The 18,641-nt window shown below is 41.2% G+C and overlaps 1 protein-coding gene across 1 annotated transcript in view; it reads left to right on the top strand.

Annotated features, from left to right (window-relative positions):
- TENM4 (teneurin transmembrane protein 4) overlaps positions 1–18,641 on the top strand; it is a 600,742-nt gene that overhangs the window by 255,178 nt on the left and 326,923 nt on the right. The window contains exon 5 of the mRNA XM_063394390.1: positions 2,738–3,007. Coding sequence (XP_063250460.1) covers positions 2,738–3,007 — 270 coding nt within the window. The remainder of the gene's footprint in view (positions 1–2,737; positions 3,008–18,641) is intronic.

Genomic DNA, 18,641 nt, shown 5'->3' with positions numbered 1-18,641 from the left:
TAATCCTGGACTTTCTGTGCCACATTTTTCACTGGCAGTAGGCCATGAATGGACCTCTCTTTGTGATGCTGCTTGGCCTCAGGCCAACTGAAACCAAGCCTTATTAGCCTGCCTGACATCAACAAGGCAAAGTGAATTTCTCTCCTGCATTGGCTTGGAAGGCAGAGGAGAGAAACATTTCAAATTGACCAAATAAATTCAGTAAATAAACAAGTCAGCATTTAAATGGTTTTAGCTAGAGTGACTGTCAGCAAATGTGCAAGTCAGCACATGAGAAAATAGACCAGATTTGAATTAAAAAGTCTTGGATATTTATTATCTTCCTTTTATTGACTTGAGTTCTTCCAGCTTAAAAGGCAACAGTGAGCATAGAATATGAAAATCAATGCATCTGCTGCTGTTTATTGCAAATAAATTTGATTTTCAGTTAATTGTTTCAGTCATTTTTCATAATTTATGAGCTGCTGTTACTGGAGAACATCGGTCATGCTGCACATTGATGTGCCTGGTGATGCTGAGTGTGGCTTCTTTCAGGCAAAGGTGGAACTCACCATCAGTGACTCAAACATGCAAGGAAAACCAAAAGATGTTTTTCAGTACTCCACAAGGCATGGTTTAGCAAACCATGGCCTTACACATAAGTTGAAACAAGAAGAGCAAGGTCTCTGGGGAGATACTGCTTCCTAGCATTTATAACTTAGGTCAGGTTTATTTTCTTCCTCATGCCATGAGATTGTAGAGGACAATCTCTCAAACCACTTTGCAATCTTGTTAAATGGATTACTTTGCCACAAGCTTGCACTGTGCTTCCCAAGCAAAGCCCTAGGGTTGGACAGAGGTGTGAGCCCCAAGTAACCTTTTCTGTCCACTCTGTCTGAAAGCTTTAACCTTGTTTGGTCAATTAAAAAGGTGTGAAGTTCATGAATCCTTTATGCAGTTGGAGTGTTGTCAGCTGCAGATCCATAACCAACTGAACTAGAGTTTTCTCCTGCAATCAAACAGCTCCTTCCTTCTCTGAGCTATACAGCAAATGTGGTCCATTCCCATTATTCACCTTGCATTCAGATATCTCCTCTCTGTTCACTATGAGCTGTAAAGTCAACTGAACGAAAAAATGTAATAAAATAGCATCTACTTTTGGCCACCAGTCATCTAATGCATGTGTGCTCTAATATAAGAGACCTTCTCCAAGCAGCAGGGTTCAAGAACAAGCTAGGGTGTATCCACAAGCGTGGAACCATATTCTGGAAAAGTAGAAAACTGACTATTTCTATTGGATACACATTCTCTGCCATATGATATTTGACATCAACAAATAGAAATGTGAGAAAACCCACATGACTGTGTGGTCTTGAGAAAGGAGAAAATGATCATTCAGCTTTGGATGCAACCTTGAGATCCAGACTTGATGAACAGATTTCAATAATGAGTGGTTATGAACTTCAGTGTTCAAAAGAGGGTTTGCGCCTGAAATTTCATGGAGATTGTGCATTCAGATTTATCTGGTTGAAATATGCCTGAGCTGCACACTGCTCAGTTCCTTAATCCATCCAAGGCATAGCATAACAGAAGCAGGGATGCATTGAACTGTATAAATGCACTGTGCAGCTAAAGGCACTCATGGGTGGCCAAAACCTTTTCAATACGTTCAGGGTTGAAAAATAAATGCATGCATTAATAAATAAATGTGGGCTAAAATTGCTCTCCCCAGCCTCTTCGTGGAACTTTCCAAACAAAGTGTGCTAATATTCAAAGCCTTATTCACATCAATTCAGTCTGATTTTGAAGCTCTGCAGGTAACTAGACATGGAGTCAAGAGTCACTTTTCAGGTCATATTTTTAGTCAGCTAAACAATTGCATCTATTTGCAGCCAAATAACCTCTGCTGTGACTCTATCAGAATGAATAGCTAAACTGAGTCAAGGTGTGAGTGGTCAGCAAGGGGAAAGTGAAATCGCCAAAGGAAATTTAAATCCCCAGTATGTAATTTCAGGGATTTCAATGAGCAGAACTCACTCAAATTGCCTATTGTAGGGAAGTTGTCAGGTGTATGGTAGGACTTTTGATCATTGCACGCCTCATTTTGCTTTTCTCACAAGAAGATTACTTTTTGCCTCTCCTAAAGAATTACACCATTTTTACATCTGTTCTTGCTTTCAAACTTGATGATTTCACTGAACATGGCCTAAGTTTTTGTCAGGTTCCAGAAGCAGGAATCCAGCTGCTTTTTAGTCTTGGCATATTTGAAAAGAGGTTGTTTTGGGGTGGGGACTGGTGCCTTCTCCCGAGTAACAAGCAATAGGACAATAGGAAAAGGCCTCAATTGACACTAGGAAAGGTTAAGATTGGATATTAGAAAAAATTTCTTCATTGGAAGAGTAGTCAAGGATTGGAACAGGCTGCCTACAGAAGTGGAGGAATCCCCATCTGTGGATTTGTTACAAAAAAAAAAGTGTAGATGAGGTGCTTAGAGATATTTTCTCGTGGTGGATTTGGATGTGCTGAGTAATGGTTGGACTTGATCTTAAACCTTAATGATTCCGTCATTCTGTGGTCTCTTGGTCTCACACTGAGCAAGACTACAGAGGGGAGGTGTCTTTGGTATGATGTTGCTCTGTTACTGCGATGCTGCGGTGCCCCACCTGAAGGTAGAGGATTAACACTTCAGCTCTAGACTTGTGCTAGATGGCACCGTGCCCTATTAAAGAGTAACCAGGCCGATGTGCTTTTCCCACAGGGGCCAACTTCTCTTTGCGAGAGCTGGGCCTTGAAGATGTGACACCCCCGCACGGGGCTTTGTACCGCACCGACATCGGGCTGCCCCACTGCGGCTACTCCATCAGCGCCGGCTCGGACGCCGACACGGAAGCAGACGTGGTCATGTCTCCCGAGCACCCAGTGAGGCTCTGGGGACGCAACACCAAGTCTGGGCGCAGCTCCTGCTTGTCAAGCCGGGCCAACTCGAACCTCACCCTCACCGACACGGAGCACGAGAATACTGAAACCGGTAAGTGGTGACAGCGCATGCAAGCGTCAGCCTCGAGCTCTGTCAGGAGTGTCTCTTCCTACTACTCCGCCTTAATCTTCCCTAGGTTTTGTGATGGGGTTTTTTTCCGACTCTGGGAAAACATTCTTCTAACTGCCCCATGTCGTGGGCCTTTTGTACTGTCCTACAGAGCATTTGTTAATGAACTGCTGGAGAAGCTCCTACTTATTTATCACTGTGACAGAGATAATTAAATAGCTGTAATACTCTCCCTGCTTTTTGCAGCAACCTTTCAGAGGGAAGGCATTTAAATCTCCCCTCCTCTGGCCGATGCTACTCTTATCTTTGCCCAGATTTTCTGGACAGATAATTTTCTTCTCTTCCTTGCTGGTTCCTTGACAGGGGCCGTTTCATTTATGTAAATTGGCTGACTGCTCTCTGAAGGAAAATGATGGTGAAATATTTTTAGAAGCCTTTCTCTTTGTGCGAAATAAAAGCTGAAGGTCACAGATTTTTTTTATCTCTGTAACTTTGTGTCCCCAGCTGCGGGGATTCCTGCATGCCTTTTGTAGGTCTGTGAACCTTTTGGTCAGCAGTTCTGCCAAGCAGTGTAGGAGAAGGAGAGGGGATTTTGATTCAATTGCAACTTGACCCAGGAGTTCATCCAGTCCTATATGCCTTTGCACCTTTAATTCAATTATAGCACAGCCTGCTTCTTAATATAGCTGCTGCGTACAAGTCGTCGGGCACTTGTGCTCAGTGCAGAAAGCTCATGTGAAGTGACTGTATCACTTGTTCTTTTCATGCTTTTTGCCACATCATTATAGTGACAAATGATGATAAGTTTTCCTCTGGAAGCCATGACATAGCGAGACATACACCACCCACACGATTTTATGTTGAAGCTTATTAAGTTTCTGCTCAGAGATAATGATATATTAGGCAGAGTTCAAAGATAAATGGCCTTCTGTTCAAAGGATGTAGAGAAGAATCCTTTTTAATTATTTTTACCATACTTTTTTAAGATTCTTAGTGTAGTGTTTTACAAGCAGACACACAGTGCCAGTTTATATTGTTTTCCTTCTGATCACTGTGTTTTGATGAAAAATCAGAGGCATCATCAGGGTCAACTAATGTTTTGCACACTCAGAAGAAATTGCTAGAAAACAGCCAAAGTAAGCACCTTGCCCTTCCATCCCATTCTCCTCTATCCAAGCTCTCTTTTGTGCTTTCCATGTGATGTGTGAGCAGCTGCAGTTCTATCCCATGCATTTTTTCTTTCCATGCCTACAAAAAGCAAAATACAGAATTTTAGTTTAGTTTAGTTTAGTTTAGTTTAGTTTAGTTTAGTTTAGTTTGGTTTGGTTTGGTTTGGTTTGGTTTGGTTTGGTTTGGTTTGGTTTGGTTTGGTTTTGGTCTTACTGGAGAAAAATTGCATTATCTGCTGGAGTCTTTCCCTGCTTTCTGTAATGCTCTCTTTACACCTGCAAATGCAACTTTGTACCTACAGATCACTTACAAATTATATTATATTAGAAACAGCACATTAGCAACTTCATGCCTTGAAAGGCTTTACTGAAAGTAATACAGAGGCTATAGGACTCATGTCAGGGTGGAGACAACCTTCAATTCCTCTTTCCTCAAGGTTAATGACACACTATCCATTCATTCAACTATCACTTCATAGCAACTAGAAAAAAGGGAAATGAGATGTGGAGAACATACAGTGCTGCATGAATGTAGGAGTTTCCTTGGAGCCTAGGCATTTGCAGTCTTAGATGTTGGGTGTTTTGAATGAGAAAAGCTGTATCCTACTAGAAACAAAAGTCTGTGTAGCACAAATAAAACCTAGATTGCTGTGGTGTCCAGTATGTAATAGTATTGTCCATACTGACGAAAACAAGGTAGTGGAACGTGAAAAAGAATATTAATATCCAAACTGTGCTGATGGTAAGCTTCATCGGATGCTTAGATGTCCCTGGAAAAATGTCATAGACATCAGACCATGTTCAGGTCAGAAAAACTAGTCCAGAACTGTGAAAAAGGTCACTTTAATATAGGGACTACAGTTGAATTGCTGGTATAAACATATCCAAACACATGTTGCAAGGTAAGAAGGAAAGAAGGTTAGGGAAAAGCCTTTTAAGTAGGCAGAATTCAAGCATTTTCTTTTTGTAATTGGCTGGCACAGATAAAGGTGTGAGAAACCTTTGTGCACAAACCACTCACAGCCTGAGACCTGCTGTAGGAGCAAATGAAGCCTGAGATTTTCTCAGAAGCTTTGTGTGCCAACGACAAAGGCGTTTTCTCCCTCCTCACTCCACATAAGTAGTGTTTCTCTGGGCTGCTAGCTATCACACAGACTATTTTGAGAAATCCCATATTTATAAGAGAAACATTTTCAAGACATGAAGTTCTGCTAATGGCAATGTAAAGCAACATAATGCTATGACTCAGTTTACAGGATATCTTTATGAGCCAATATTAATTGTTGACAGTATTGATAGAAGTTATAGCCTTTAGCTGAAGTCAATACGGAGTTTATGAACCTGCCATCAATAGAAGAGTTTATGGGGCCCATTAAACCAACTTTTCCAATGAAGGTCAAAGTCAGCAGTTTTTATGCTGTTCATTATTTATCCAAAAGAAATAATCAGAATTTACTTCTGATGTTTGTAAATCCAAAGTTGTCAAAGCATGACTCTGCCAGAACATTTATTGTGTTCCTAGAAAAGGACTGGTCTAGCTCCCTTGAAGAGCAGGGTTGTTTTTATTTCAGGAGTGTTGATGCCTTGAAGGAACAGATACGCTGCTCAGAAAGTGCAGTCACAATCCACCGCTGCCATTAAGGAAGCCTATGAAGTGCTCTGGTTTCATGGCATGTTGCAGTCCATAAATCACTTGCACAGGGAGCTGGCATGGAAAGCTTTGTCTAAACTCTTAGGAGGTTTTCACAGAATCCCAGAACAGTTTGGGTTGGAAGGAACCTTAAAAAACATCTAGTTCCAAGCCCCTGCCCTGAGCAGGAACACCAGGGTTGAATGCTTCCAGGAGGCCAAATGCTTTCACTAAGTTAAGAGTTTGTTTTCACCAAAGAGTTGAGTTATAACTCTGGCATTGCCCTGAGCTCACATGCTGCACACTCAAACAGCCACGATGTGTTTCCCTCCAGTGGACAATGCATTTCACTTGACCTGGATAGTCACTTTGCGAAGTGAGGGGACAGAGGCACAGCTCACTTTGCTGCACCTTGTCTGGGGACAGTGCTATCATTCTGTATTGCTGAGGTAGCAGGCACTTCACATGGTTCAAGGGGTTTTCTGCAGCATGGACATGATCTGAACTGGAACTGTGAACCCCCATTAACAGTTCAGAACCAAGCACAGAGGGAATCTGGTTCTGGAAGTCTGATGTTAGGAGAGCTTCTTTCCTGTAGTAGGTTGCACTATTTCTCAGCAAGACTGATTCAAGCAAGAGAAGTTCCTGAAGTGGTCATTTGGACTGAAGCCTGGAGTTTCCTGGCGGTACCTTAGCTAACCCTGAACAGGATTTGTACTGAGCCAGCAATTGTTTACCATAGAGAGGAGCACACTGAAGAAGAACAAGGTAGTAGTCTTCCAGTAACTGGCTTATTTTGCAGCAATTTAGTCACATACAAAAAACAAAAACAAAACAAAACAAACAAAGAAACAAAAAAACCCACCTGAACCAAAAAGACTTCTAATCGTAAGAACATCATCAAAAAGTATGGTACCACAAGATCGTTTATACTGAAAGGCATTTCTGGAAGTCTCTGGTTCCTCTCCTTCTTAAAGCAGGCCTAAGTTGGAGGTCGGACTGGGTCACTCAGGGTTTTTTCGAGTACACTTTGAGTATCTATCAGAATGGAGAGGCCACAGCCTCTATATCCTGGTTCTGTAGCTGACCATGCTTGCTGTGAACAACTCTTCTTTTAAGAGCTGGTATAGATTGTAACTGCAACTCATGTCCTTTGGTCCCACTGAGCATCTCCAAGGACAGTCTGATCTTCTGAACATCACCCATAACAAAAACAGTTAAAATATAGCATCCAGAGTCTCCTCTCCTCATAAACGGTTGGAAGGCAGTTTGGCACTGGAGGAGATCAGAGGAGTCTGAGGAACTCCAGTGCTAAAAGCTTTTAAGTGTAAACTAGACAAAGAGCTGCTGAGAAAGGTCTAGACTAGATGCTGTCTCAGTGAGAGTGGCTTTTCGTGCTGGCCTCTCAAGCATCCCTCTTTCTCCAGTTGCAATTCTTGCAGCATTGCTGTGCCTTACTCCTGTGGGGCTGTGCAGGACTGTTCAGGCTGGGCTTTTGTACTGCCTAGAGGACTCCTGATGTGTGTGGACATGGACAGTGTTTGTGTGCAAGCATCTGTGAACCGGGCTGTGTCTATTACCTTTGGGTCAGTAATGGAGATCTTAACCCAGATCCACCCAAAGTGTTATGAATTATGCTCATAATCCCTGGACAGACTTGAATTTGAAAGATGGGCTGAAAATGGGTAGATATTCCAATACAAAATGCCTTCCCACAACAAAAAAAAAGGCAAAACAAAACCAACAAAAAATCCCGCCACCAACAACAAAACGAAACCGCTTTTTTCTCTACCTCCAGTATGATAAGGAACTTACTGGTTTACTCAATACAATCATTACAGGGTTACAGTACACCTGGGTCAACTGCATTTTTATAATTTGTCTTTGTGAAAGTAGAGTTGCAGCCCTTTAAAAACAAACAGACAAACAAACAAACAGTGCAGTACAGCTTAACTTGCAATTATTCCAAAGAAACTGTTCCAAACTTTTCTAAACTAAGGATTTACTTCAGTTGTAATCTGGCATCAGTGTTCATATCCACCAAGGCAAGTAGTTGGTTAAATACGAGAAGGAACAAGAGAGAGAGGAAGCAGTTCTTTTCATTAGCAGGACAAGTCAGTTGTGATTAATGCTGTGAGGAGTGGTGTGATGTTTCTCTCTCTGTCATCATCTCTTCCTTGGAAGAATGTGGGCAGTATCAAATGGCCAGAAGGATCTCACAGACAGGATGATTAACATCAGATGGCTCAAGACAGTTCAACTGAGTTGAAGATGCTCAACTGATCTATCATGTGAAGAAATCCTTGCAGCAGAAGTGTAGCTGAAGTGTGACTTCAGGACACTGAGAGATTAGTAGACATGAAGTAAAATTCCAGATCAAACCACCCTGGAAGCCAAAATTCAAGCTGCAAGACCTGTTCTGTCAAATTGCCCTGTGCAACTTCTTTCCATTTTCACATTTCAAAACCATGCGGGAAACATCATCCTGCAAAAACTTCTGCATGCCTTCTATGTTTGCAAAGGGTTTATTCTGGACTCCCAGAATGGAAACCCATTTAATGATGGATTGGATGTAGGTTTGATCACCCCAACACTTCCACCACACATCTGTTGATCATCTCTGTTTTTGGGAAGAACATGGTTCATTTATCTTTAGCTTCACCTCTGAAAGCACCAGTCAGTGTCAAAGGTGATATGGTGACTATTGTAATACAGATACTTACTGGTGAAAAGATTAACAGCACCAATTCATTTTGGACCCACATCCTGCAAAGAGGAATAATTTCCCTTTCTCTCCCATCCCTGGAATTGTTCATGGCCAGCTTGGATGTGGCTGTGAACAACCTGGTCTAGTAGAAGGTATCCCTGCCTTCCCAGGGCAATCCAGTGGTTGGAGCTAGATGGCCTTTAAGGTTCTTTCCAACCCAAACCATTCTTTGAATATTTTCCTTTAGTCACTGCTGTTCTGGAATGCATTCAAATGAATTTTAAAACTTTCAAGCAAACAACCAGCTCAATATCCAACTCTCCCCAATCAATATCAATGCTCTCCAAGCCTTACCAACTTAACCAGAAAGGTAGTAGATATTTTACAGTTAACTTTTGCTTTCTCATAAAATAAATTGCCTTTCTGAAACATTCTCATAGGGTGTTGTAAAACTGAAGCATAGTGGCAGTCAGGAGCTTTAAAGCTCACATGACAGCTCTGCTTCCTCTGCTATCCCAGACTCAACTCTTAGCTGTGTTAATTGACATAATACCTAATTTACAGAGCATTTCTTGCAGTAAACATGACATTCTCTGCTTCCACTGTTTAAGCCATTACTGTTGCTGGAAAGAGGGTTAAGAAACTGCATAGGGTTTTCAGACTCAACAGAATTGAATGCTTATAGAACATATTAGAAACAAGGAGTACATTAAAGAAGGAAATAATTAAAGGCAAGTATTTCAAACAAGGAACACCAAAGAGCTGCTACAATTTTATTTCTCCGGGGTAGTTAATAAATATTACTGATACTTTCATTATTCAGTGGTGACTGATACAGAACTCACCAAAGCCTTTGAAGGCTCCTGTTGCCATCAGCAGTGTTACACCAGGTCCTAGGTGCAGGGTGGTAACAGTTGGTTTTTTGAAAACAGCATGCCCAAGTGGTATAAATCCCAATACTTTTGGTGAAATACACCACAATATGGTGTTTGCTGCTAGTTTTCTGATAGCCATTTTGGCCTCTTATTAAATCAGAAAGCTGTTCCAATGATCAAGCCACATTTTATCAGTGTTTTCAAAATGTTTTTTCCTCAGAGTTGTTTTACAACAGCTAAGAGAGCTTTAGACAAACAGTAATTATTTCTGTGTCTTTTCCTTGTTCCCTTTGGTTGTTGAGAGCTCTTCTCCTAATGTTGTCTCTATTTGCTACCATGTGCCTTGCAAGGTATCTCCAAAATAGCTCTTCTCTCTGCAGAGGAAGGATTTTTGCAGTTTTCTTTACGTTCACCTTCCTGTTTCCCGAATCATGTTGACCCAAATCAGTGGCCCAAAGTACAGTTCAATATATCAGTGCAATTAGCGGTGCCAGAATTACTGTGTCATCTCTGCATTACAAATTATTTGTTAATACCCCAGTTGATAATCCATGGTGACTTTTCTTTTTATTACCATGTTTTGCTGAGTAATTTCCTTTCAGGCTTCATCCACTCCATTGTTAATATTGTTACTGTGGCTGCAGCAGCATCATCTCTTTTTTTTTATCTCCTTTGAATTAAACAGTGCATTATAAAGTACTTCCAGTAAATGAGTGTGTGCTTCAGACATGCTTCTTCTGCAGACCATGCAGGCAAAAATGTGATACTCAGATTTTGGAGAATTCAGAAAAGAAGTTCTTTTAAAAAACAAAACATTTTTCAGAACAAATAATAATTGAAAAAGAATGTACTGTGGGCTATACTTTATTAAGTTTCCCTTATGACTTTTTAGTAAGGGAAAACAAGAATAAATTAGAACTACACAAGCAAGATCAGACGTCTGCTGGCTGTCATCTTTCACTTGTCTCCTATCAGTTATAACCTTAATATTAACAACATGTTTCAGTCTGAAATAAAAATTAGCCAGAACCCTTACCACTAATGATTCATCATCAATTGCAGAAGTTAGTGAAGAACTACATAAAGTAGTAGCGCATCCATAAGGGAATTTTGAATAATACCCTTCTTTATTTCAGCTTCTCAAAACTCTCACACTGCTCCTTTCCAGGTAGGATCTTCTCAGGGTTGTTTATTCCCTGAGATTCTCCTTGGGGTTGCTGGTCCCCAAGGTACTAAGGGTTCCCCCAAGGTTGCTGTTCCCTGGGAGTTTCTTCTGGGTTGCTGTTCCCAGAGGTAATAAGGTTTTCAGTCTTCTCTTCGCCCTGGGTGTTTCACACCGAAGCCAGAGACGACAAGTTGAGTCCAGCAGTTCGTGTTATCAAGCTGTTTATTCTCAATTATCTATCAGTTCTTGTCCAGCTTTGCAAGGCGTCCCCAGCAAAGCAAGACACGTGGTTGGACTGGGGCGGATCAGAGAGCCCCGCACTTTATGTACAGTACCCCTGACCCAACCACTGTCCAAGACGTATTTTTTATTTACTAAATTTTACCAATACCTACTACCTATACTAACATGTCAGTTCTACTCTAAGCCAATCTCTAAAACCCAACTCAGCACAAGATGGGGGACGAGAGCAAGAACAAGGAGGACAGGGGCCACTCCCCAATTCCTCCATCTTGTCTCTTCAGCCCCATATGCTAAGAATCTTAATTTCTATATTTATATTCTATAATAAACCATCCACTACTTATTTTAAATTCTTAGGATTTGTGATTCTTCCTGCATGTGAGTGTTCACTCCCATGGACAGGAATCAGAGTCAGTGTCCTCCTGGGATCTGTGTGGGTCTAACTGACCCCCCTGTACAGATCCCAGACCCCCCTGTCCGGTCTCCAAACCCTCCTGTACAGTCTTCAAATCCTCCAGGGCGGCCAGAGGGATATCCTGGACTCCAACAGGATCTGAAAAAAAATCCCCATTTTAACGGTGTGTGGATATTGTTGAGATATGGCAATTTACTCAAGCCACCTTCAGAGATACTCAGAGATTTGGTGATCACTTAAAATGTGAAGGTCAGGGGAAGAAATGTGCCTTCAGGCTCTGCAACCGTAAAGATACTAATATTCCTATGAAGAATGTAAGTCCTAAAAAGGAGACTTTTAACTGTGTGACCATCAAATGCTACACTTTCCACTGAAAAATGGCTCCCTTGAAGGCTGTTACATCTTCCTTACTTGTGACCCAACTTTCTAATCACTGACATTCTTGATGATAGATTCCTCATATTTTCTGTCCTCTTATATTTTTGTCCTTTTTAGATATTAGTCCTGAGATACTTTTTGAAAGTGCATAGGTGAGTCACCACCTCACTCCTTCACAGGAGTCTCAGAGAAAGTTTTACCTGGATGGAACAGTGAATTGGTGGGGTTAAGGACAGCAGACCCTTATCTCCCTCCACATTCAACAAACTCCCTGCCCACTGGGTGTAAAACAGCCTTTCAAAATGAGGATTTCACTGCCTCTCAGACAGGATTCAATCCACTTGAGAGCCAGTTGTCCCTTTGGTAGCATCACAAAGGGAACCAGCAGCATCTTTGCTCCCCGTTTAAGAGGCGAAGGCACCTGAGATGAATCTGAGTTTAGTACTTCAAGTGCAGCATTAGTGGTCAGTATCTTGATTTTGTTTCACAGTGAACGAATTTCCACTGATTTCTAGGGCTAATTTATCTCACTGCTGGCCTCTTTGTCCCTAGAAGAAAAGAAGTCTTTCAATTTTCTTTTTTATTGTTAATTTTGTTCCTGTATGGTGTGTCCCATAGGGAATGTACGTTCTGCATTACTGTAATCTGCATCTGAAAGGATGCTGACATTAAAATCCTTCCCAATGTTATTCTGCTGTAATGAACTGTAGTTCAATATAGGTGAGTGTGTAGGTTTCACAATGTTATTATTATTGTGATGATGGTGAAGCCATGAGGCAGGGAAAAAAGCTTAAAACTCAAAAACCTCATTATTAACCTAAATATTGGGGGAGAGGGCATGTAGAAACAACATTAACAGGTAAGAATTTACTGTTCTTTATAATTACACCAATAATTTTTGTCCTTTTCTTTGCCACTTTAAACTGCCTTGTCTTGGAGATTTTTTTAAGGAAAATAATTGCATTTATTAATATTGCAGGCAAGCTGCCAAGTATTGTGGAAGCAAATCTGTGCATTTTTTACACTGTTTCTGAATGCCATAAATAATTTCTTTTGGTGTGATACACCCCAAGGGGAATAAACCTCTGTTCAGCAGCCTATGAAACCTATTACTCTTTTGATAGTAGCACTTTGTTTCCGGCCTGGTTCTGGGGTGGGATTTGTGCACCATTGCCAGTCAGGAATGGCTACTGCCATGGATTGAAGATTATGGTCTGGACACTGAGGGCCATCAGAGCTGGCATGCACCAGGCATCAGAACTGGAGTCAGGGTGGACCTGCAGCTGAGTAATCACTTGGAGCAGGATTTTATTTTTAGGGCCAGACCTCAGCTCTGTTCTAGGCAAATGGTTGATCCCTCTGGGATAGATGAAAGAGAAGCAGCATGGAGAAAAGCAAAGAATTAGAGGAGACAGTAAATGTCCCATCTGCAAAGATGGGGTGATGGTTGAGAATTCAAAATGGTTGAACATCCTCCTGTATGGCCCACAGACTCCTGCCTGTAGAGCTAACCAGCTGGTTAAGCACGGAACAGGGAACCAAAGCTTGTTTCCCAATTGCCTTTTCTCTTTTTTTTTCCTTCATCCTGGATCTCTAGGGATCATACTGAGCTGCAATGGGCAGGTCATGTCCATTCACCATCCCAGTCTTTCAAAGATATGCAGCACTATTCCCTGAAGAGTAGAAGAAATTGTGAAGAAAGCCTGGTGCACCTGGCTTTCTATACCCACCATTCCCTCTTCAGATGTTCTGCCCAGCTGGGCATTTCCAGATGCTCATGTCTGTATTTCTGAGTTCCCATTTGGGCCACTGGATCTGCTTCTGAGTTCAGCACACAGTGTTCATCCACATCTGGTTCAGTCTCCTACAGTGCCCCTTGAGGTATCTGGCTTTGTTTCTTTCAGTGAAGATGTATCTCCAACTATTAGCAGAACAAAGTGAGAGGAAAGAGCACGTTATTTTTGGTTTACCCATGCCCAGAGGTCCACACTGAGCTCCAAATAAAGGAAAGCATAGCTTCTGCCATGAGAATTTGTTCATTAAAATCTCATTGTTTTATTTCTCAGAGGATTTTGATCAACTTTTAGCAACTTTATTCAATCAAGGGCAGTGATTGAAAATGCATTACTGCCCTAATTCTGCAAAGTTTTCAGTGTTTCTTTGGACTGCCCCTACAAACTTTAATTATATGCTCTAGGGCTAGTTGTTTTTTAGGTTTCTCCGCCACAGCAAAGATCTTATTGAATCATGTATACAAAAAGAAAACAATAATCCATAGCTTTTTACACAGGCAGATAGTAACAGGACAAGGGGAACGGTTTTAAACTAACAGACAAGAGATATAGATTAAATGATGTAAAGAAATTCTTCACTGTGGGGATGCTGAGGCACTGCCACAGGTTGCCCAGGGAGGTTCTGGATGATTCATCCCAGGAAGTGTTCAAGGCAAGGTTAGATAAGGTTCTAAAAAGCTTGGTCCAGTAGGAAGTATCCCTGCCCTTGGCAGGGGGCTGGAACTCAGTGATCTGTAAGGTCCCTTCTAAGTGAAATAATTTTGTGATTTTATGAATACATCTCAGGGACCAACTTGTTCAAGAGGTTGCCACCCTGGGTACCCATGTCTGTGCGCTTTCAGGGGTTCTCCGCCATGGTCATGATAGTGCAACTGCTCACAGAGTCCAGCTCTGACTTATTCCTCAAAACCATGTGTTTTAAAGCCTTTCCTCAAGGATGCCAGCACACAGAGCTCTTGATTTCAGTTTCCATTCAGCTGCCTTTCAGAGAGATCAGTTTGATGCAGGGCAGAGCAGCAGAAATCCCACCCAACAGAAGATCCTGCTGATTTGAGTCAAATAAGGGCCTGAGGGTGGCATAAAAATAATCTGGGGGTTATTTAAACCATCGTTTCCAGCAAGGAAAGAGCATTGCCAAACTCTCTTGGAAATGCACCCCTGCTCCAGCTCCCCAGCAACAGTGGTCACTGCCTTTGTTCTCACCAATGTATTTTCTGTGCAAGACTTATTTTCTTCTCAATCTCCAGCATGGTGAAGTCCTTTTACTACCCTTAGTTTGGGAAGAGGGAGTGAAATTATGACTATATTCCAGTTTCCATTTAAATGCAGTTTTGAAGTGAATTTCAAAAAAATGTAAAACAACAAAAAATAGTAAAAAAGACAGTAATCATCTACTGAATAAGAAATCTGTTGTTCACCATTTTCTCTTCGTAAAAAATGTAAAAAAGTAGAAATCTGAATAAATGCATGCTAAACTATATAATTGCTGAAATAAATATGTATAGATATAAGATACTTTTTGATTTAGCATAAAGAAGCACCAAATTATACCAATCAGTGAGAATCAACCAGTTTTAAAAGAAAATAACTGAAAAGCACACTTGCAAAACAAGATTAAACCTGATTATTTAAATCATGATTCTCTGCTTCCTGGTTTAAACCATGAATATAATTTAAATCAAGCCACCCTGCCACAAATAGTTTAGAGACAATGATTTCTCCCACTCATATAGTGTGCAGATTTTATAGCTGAGAAAGTCATGATGTTTGTACGGAACATTTATGTACTGAGCCTTCATCTCCCGCCACTTTCTTAGTTTGGTTCTAGTTTGGTTTAGGTGTTTGAAGAAGGCAAATGGTAATCCTCATCCGAAGGAGTGGGAATCTGGTATCTCACAAAAAAAAGTTCAAGATGCTTTTCCTTTGGGAGTTTTGCTTCTTTCTTAGAATGGAACAGTGCAACCTCAGAGTCAGGCTAGCATGCTGACTCCCCAGTAACACAGGGACTGGAAAAGCAGCTGTAACCCCAGATTAGACTACGAAGGGAAATGCTTTGGATAATTACATTCCACTTAACAAAATTCTCTTTGCTCCTGTAGTTGGAAGGGATGTTTCTCCTTCATTAATTGCTCTGGCTTGCTGCTGTGCTCTACCAAGCAGATGTTAATGTTCCGCCCCAGAGGAGTCTGCAGTTCAGTGATGGGTGAAATGATTAAGGCTCTCAAACCACTTGATCATTTGGAATGAAAGGTGCGACATAAACATACCCCATTAGTTTCATTAGTGCTCAACAAAGCAAACTTTACCTGTAGCTGGTTCCACTCCTCCTCGGCATTTAATACAAGGTGTTCCCTCTGGAGCATGTGCAATTTGCTGGATGCATTCCTCAGCTGTCCTTAGAGAAGCCTGTTATCCAGACTGGTGATTTGACCCGTCATATACTGGGGGACTGCCATGAAATGAGTGCTGTGTTTGCAGAAGTTTGGAGAAGTGGTAATCCTGGCTCAGTTCTCAGGAAAAGAAAGGTAATAACTTTGGGTATTACAGATGTTTACTCCTGGTGTCAGGAAAGTGAAAATTTTGGCATGGGATCATTCTACAAAGGAGAATAAATAAAGGGCTTAGAGGAATCCGACATGGTGGAGCTGTAGAGAAGCATGTTAGAAGTTTGGTTGGTAAAGATGGTTAGGTTGGTAAAGGTTCACCTAAACATTCATGCAAATAGAATATAGATGTATGTATTTGTAAATTATATGCCTTAACTAGACTTGCTGTGACACACAGCAGCAGGGGACATGTGCTCTCCGTGTCCCTTGTCAGGCCACAGTGTCCCTCAACCCCACCTGAATATTTTTGGCTGCTGACTGTCCATCAAGTGTGGTTCCCCCTGAGAGGAGTCCTTGCCATTCCATCTGCACAGGACCCCTTGCACTGGTATGCTGGCTTCTTTCAAATCCGGACAAATTTGCCCTCTTTGGTCATTTTCCTTATGTGAATAGAGCAAGCAGAAAGCAGAGATCAGCTCACAAAAACTCCATGGGTCCTAAGGCTAAATGGGATATTTTCATAGCTCCCTTCAATGGGGTGTCATGTGTGTGAACTGTTAGACCTTGTGATTTGTGTGCATTGAAGCAGAAACCTGGAGAAACTTCTGTGGACAGTCTTATCCCTTCACTGCAAATGGACAAACCCTCTTGTTATTTGGTCAAAAATTATCAAAGTTCTGACAGTAAAAAAAAGAGAAAAGATACTGCCATGTTAATTGTTGGATTGTTGGATAGAGAACTTCTGGGGCTAAAAGGGTGAGTATTGAGGCCATAAATTCTGGAACTCAGTTCGATGCATCATAGCATTTTATTGGCTATATGGAGGCAAACTTAAACAGAAATCTTCAGACAACTTCTCTCTGTAAGCTGCAGGAGTAAGGAGGAGATCAGTTCCCAAAGGAATATTTTATAAGGCAATAGTGCTTTTTTCTAGGGAGATATTTTACCACCTTGCAACAGAAGATTTTTTGGAGACCTTCAGAAAGAGCCATGGTCTGGACTCTGAAGCAAATGCAGCCCCCAATCATTTTTATCTCAGTCATTGGCACCAGCGTTTTGCATTGTCTGCATTAGATTATGGTTAGTCCCACATAAGCACAAAAAGTAAGAGAAGATATTCAGAAAGGGTTCCGAAAGACACCATAGACCCGGAACACCTATTATTGCCCCGAACAGTACTCCAATAGATTCATTTCCCCATGGACAGTGATGAACGTAGTCCTTAACCTCCTCTTAGTTCTTTTCTTCTGGAGTTTCTCACTGTAAGTAATGTTTTCCAAACCTTTAATGCTCTCATGAGCCATGCACTGTTTATCAATGTCCTCCCTGAATTGGATTTGGTTAATTCATTCTTGGCTTTGTCTAAAGTTCTTGCCAATATATTTGCATCCTTCAAGAGAAGAATGTCCAGACCAGATTAGGGATGGGGAGAGGTCAATACCCCTTTTCCCCAGCAGGCACAGAGAGCAGATAGATTCTGCAGAGAAATCACTCAGATGTTTCTGTGGAGAAACTACTAAAAAATCTCTCCTAGAGCTGCTTCACAGATTGATGTCTTATTGATGGTGGCAGGTGGGGGTTGAGAGGATGGGAGGGACAGACGGTCCATAAGGTTCCTTTGAGATACAGCCAGACTCAAAGAAGAAAAAGGAAGATTGGTGAATTTCTGGAAGAGCTTATTTCCTCTTTGGACTTGAACAGAGTGTTGAAATTCATCCAACAGACTCTGTAAAGCCTTTTGGATTCTAAGAAGACGACATAGATCTACAGCCTCATTATTGCCTATTGGGCTGTAAAACAAGGCTATAAGGAAGGAGAGAGACAATAGGGTTTGCTTCTTTCCTGTTTATACCAGCTCCTCTCCAATTGGAAATGTACTAATATGGCTTTTATGAAATAATTATTTCAGCATTGTTTCTTTTGGCACAAGTATATGATCGTTCTGACTTCATATAGAGAGTTACTTTGAAATGAATAATTCTAAATCATTTTCCAAGAATAATTATATTAATACATTTTCAAGTCTAGATAAGCCTATGAGTTGCATTCCAGACTAGAATGAAAAAAAAATTATCAGATTCTTTACTTGCATGTTTTTGGAAATATGCAGACATAGCTTACCTTGCAAAAATATTGTCTGAAAACTGGTTAGTGACTCTAGTTTTTAATATTTTAAAGTAAGAGTGTTATAAATTACAGAGAATTCAGAAGGTCACTAGCAGGGAGTATTTTGAAAATATCACTGTGCTAGGAAAGTTGGTATGAGAAGAGCAAAAATTGGGATTTTTTTGAGGTTCTATGTATCCCTGCAGTTAGGGAGATAGGAGGCAGACAGTAACTCCTTTTATCATGATGTGCCATAAAATCTCCGAGGTGCCACTCAAAACCATTGAGATCCCAGCCCACTTGGGCAAGAGAGAGAAGAACAGAAGAGCTTGTTCTGTCCATCTGTTGAATTCATGACCTTGCCCTGAGTTCATTTTTCCTATAATGATTGCAGGAAAGGTTTCTGAGGTGGCTTGTTGCCGTGTCTGTTTCACACAGCTTTGGGGGGGAAAAAAAATCTATTGCATGACTCAGACTCATCCAGCTTCTTCTCAGCATTTACTCTTTCTTGCACTCAGATTTTGCATTCAGCATCCTCAAACAACTCCATTTCCTCCCTCCTTTTCTTCACCTTTATTTCTTCCTGATG

Source organism: Prinia subflava, chromosome 3 (genome assembly GCF_021018805.1).
Source record: "Prinia subflava isolate CZ2003 ecotype Zambia chromosome 3, Cam_Psub_1.2, whole genome shotgun sequence".
NCBI lineage: Eukaryota > Metazoa > Chordata > Aves > Passeriformes > Cisticolidae > Prinia > Prinia subflava.
This window is presented reverse-complemented; position numbering and strand designations above follow the sequence as displayed.